This window comes from Daktulosphaira vitifoliae, unplaced genomic scaffold (assembly GCF_025091365.1).
Source record: "Daktulosphaira vitifoliae isolate Bord-2020 unplaced genomic scaffold, ASM2509136v1 Scaffold_5, whole genome shotgun sequence".
In the NCBI taxonomy this organism is placed as follows: Eukaryota; Metazoa; Arthropoda; class Insecta; order Hemiptera; family Phylloxeridae; genus Daktulosphaira; species Daktulosphaira vitifoliae.
The window spans coordinates 9141560-9145082 of record NW_026099576.1 but is presented as its reverse complement, the minus strand read 5'-3'; the positions used below and the strand labels follow the sequence as shown (position 1 = coordinate 9145082).

At 23.4% G+C, this 3523-nt stretch overlaps 1 protein-coding gene across 3 annotated transcripts in view; it reads right to left on the bottom strand.

The window, feature by feature from the left end:
- The window catches only part of LOC126906793 (uncharacterized), a 55590-nt gene that overhangs the window by 2177 nt on the left and 49890 nt on the right, over window positions 1-3523 (bottom strand). The window contains exons 5-7 of one of the 3 annotated variants that reach the window (XM_050687657.1): window positions 2992-3048; window positions 1573-1678; window positions 1223-1448 (exon numbers count right to left, since the gene is read on the bottom strand). The exons of 1 other annotated variant lie outside the window; for it this stretch is intronic. In XM_050687657.1, coding sequence (XP_050543614.1) covers window position 1448; window positions 1573-1678; window positions 2992-3048 — 164 coding nt within the window. In that variant the 3' untranslated portion in view covers window positions 1223-1447. Of the gene's footprint in view, window positions 1-1222; window positions 1449-1572; window positions 1679-2991; window positions 3049-3523 lie in introns of those variants that run through there. One more of the 3 variants, XM_050687656.1, reaches the window with a different exon arrangement.

The following is a 3523-nucleotide window of genomic DNA, read 5'->3' as shown; positions in this document are numbered from 1 at the left end:
AAATTCACTTTTTTTTTTTTCAATATTGATTTTAACATTCATTTTCATAATTTCGTTCATTCAATAATCAAAAAAATTATTTTAAAAAACCTCCCAGGGGGGGATATGGGGGTCATATCCCCCCCCGTAAATACGCCACTGGACTCATTACTATAATAACCCTTTGTATAGGTATTTTCAAATAAATAAAAAAAAAAATGTTAATTCTAAAATAGAAATTTTTTTAACTACGGCTATTTGTACGTAGAAGATAAGTCTCTAGGACATTTTTTTTTAAATTTAAAGCTCGTAACATAAGCTTTAATTTAACATATATTTAAAGGACGCAGTAATTCCGTAACATTTTCAAAAATTAAATTGAAAACGTTAATTTTTGTAAAAAAAAGTTGCTATTTGGAATCCCCCCTTTGAACAGGTTAAATGTCAGATATTCCAAAAATAATATCAAATGAAAGGGAAATATATATGGTAATATAAAAAAAATTATGTCGATTTGTTTATTTTTCAAAAAGTTATAGCGCTTTAAGAAAAAAAAGTGAAAAAAATGTCAAAATTTACCGATTTTAAAAGTCATAATTATTCAAGGAATTTGCGCCATTTTCAGGAAAAAAAGGAAATTTTTTCAATTTTCGAAGCCAATGCCTTCAACTAGATACCATTTGCGATCTTTTGACGTATTATTGAAAGATATCAGTCCAGTGTAAAAGTGGCAACAGACAAAAAATACACATAATGGTAAAATTAATACCATCTCAGCATCACATCGAAGCTAACAATACAAATGGTTAGTAAGAAAAATATATATTCTCAAAACGTGTATTTTGTCAATTGTATATAATTATTACAAATGTGTAACTACAAAAAAGTGTTAGCTATACTGTTATTATTTCTTTATTAAATTTATTTGTGTCAATAATTACAAATTATTTTATGGAATTATTATATAATTTTTAGTCAATGATTTACTAGAGCATTGCTATATATTTATGATAACTTTATATAAATTTAAATGTATGATATTTTATTGCTTAAAATATATATTTAAATGAATATGAATATTCAAATATTTGATGATTTTTAATGATTAACTATATAATTATAATCAATTATAATTTTGATTTTAGATTTAATTATAGTTATAATAATAATAAGGTAAATATTTCATAACAATTTTCGTTATTCATAAAAATAAAAATCAACATTAATCAATATGTTTTTATAAAAAAATTATGGAAAATTAAATAATTATTTTTTTAAATAATCAACATATAATAAAGAAATAAATGAGAATAAAATTGGAAATCAATAAAATTATATTTTTATAAAATATTATGTTATTACATATTTTAATTTTGGTGCAAATATTTTTATTTTTAATGCTAAAAAATAAATTTATGTTTGTAAATTAGTTGTTTATATCTTGAAACGCATCCTTTTTATTGGTTTTCCTGTAAAATTATAAAAATAAAGATTGTAAATTTTGCCGATTTGTCTTGCAGTTAATAATTTCTAAACTATTTTTGTGATTTTATAAATATGAATTAATATTTAATAAAAAATCTAATACTTTACTATATTTTTAATTTTTTATTGCTGGGCTCAGATGGACCAGATGAGTTATCAGATATTAATCCTGTTACTTTAATCTCTTCATCAAATAAATTTTCGTCCTTTAATGCTGGAATAGAAAAATATTTAGATAGATAATTAAACTAAATATAAATTTTAAAAATAAAAAAAATTGTTTTCAACAAATCAGTTATTTTTCTTGTAATTTTATCGTAACTTATAGAAATTATAATTATTTTTAAGGGAATGATGGTGAATAAGTTTTAAGTTGTATAAATAGGTAAACAATTGTTAATAGCAGGATTATAAATTACTAGAACTAATTTATTGTACAAAACTGATAAGAATGAAGAAGTTAATTAACTTAATTTCAAAAATTTTAATTATTATAATATTTAAATAACCTTCAATTTTAAAAATCTTAAAAATAACGTCTTGCCCGTTAAAAAAATTGCATCCAAATATCTCAAGTACTTTATAAGATATACAAAACCAACCACTAATAGAAGATTGGTGAGGATGAGAGTAGGAAGATGAGGATGATTAATAAAATAATGACTTTGCTTAGATATTCACATACGTGTGATTAACTGTGGATGTTGTTATAGAAAGAGAATAAGGGTAACATCTAGGTATAAGGTGCAAATGAAGTGCAAGACAAAAGTACTTAGATTGTAGAAAAATATAATATAATCTAATTTTTTTATAATGAAAAAGTACTTTTGGATTATTTTCATTTTTTAGAGTTTTGTTATTTCCTCGACATTAAACTGACGAAAATTTAGTTTTATGGCCTTTAATATAGTATTTTGTAATTTAAGTGAAATATTAATGTTTTATAACTACTAGCTCAAAAAAATTAAAATAATAAATTTTGACTTATAGACTCTTTTCTATAATCAATTAACTTTTTTATTTTTAGATGACGTAATATTAAGAAAAATATCAAATTAAGAATATAACACAGTCTCTATCATAAGGTTGTTGTCATAGAAAGAAAATAGGAGTAACACCTATGGTATGAGGTGCGGACGAAGTGCAAGACGCAAGTATTCTGATATGTAGAAGATGAGAGTAGGTAAAGGTGTCAAAAGGAATGAATAAAGACTTGACAATATACAGTAAGCCAGACAGCGAAACTGAGTTCTGAAACGGATGAATGACACAAAGCATAAAGCCAAGTATTGGAGTAGACTGACCACGATATATGTTTTATTGTCAATTCATAAGAAGCGAATGCGCTTTCAGTGTTTTATTTTATAATATTTTATACACTAATGGTGACGCGACATCATCACAGTAATACGCAGTGAGACATCTATGTGGTGTTCGGTAAGTAAGGAAAAGGGTTTAATTATAGATAATTATCATGTTTCATTTCAATCTTAAAACTTATAAACATGTATAATTGAAAAATGTTACCTTTTTCAAGAAAGTCCAATAATTCTGCTACTTCAGTTGCAGATTTCTTTCCTTTTTCTATTATAATATAAATAATCATTAAATATTATGAGTGAAAGATTTTAAATTACACTTTTTTTAATTAAATGCTTAGTTTTCATGGTGTATTATAATTTTTTTTTTGTTAATTGAATGAAATGTATATTTTAATTTGAAACTAATATTTTTACTTGTTTACATAACTAAAAAAAATTATGAATAAAAATTTTTAAAACTAATAAAAACATTTTCAAAAATTAAGTTAAAAAACATAACTTTTTGTGCAAAAGTTACTTTTTTAATTTTATGGGTCAGATTTTCCAAAAAATTTTTCTATATGAAAAGCAAATACCTATGATATTTATATTAAAAAAAACCCAGCACAGGGGGGTCGCGGCACAGTTGTGACGTGGTATAGTTGGATCAAGTATAATGATATCTGACAGTGATTAAAATCACTATCAAAAATAAACGCTTCGATGCAAATCTTTAGATAGTGTTTAATTTTAAAAAA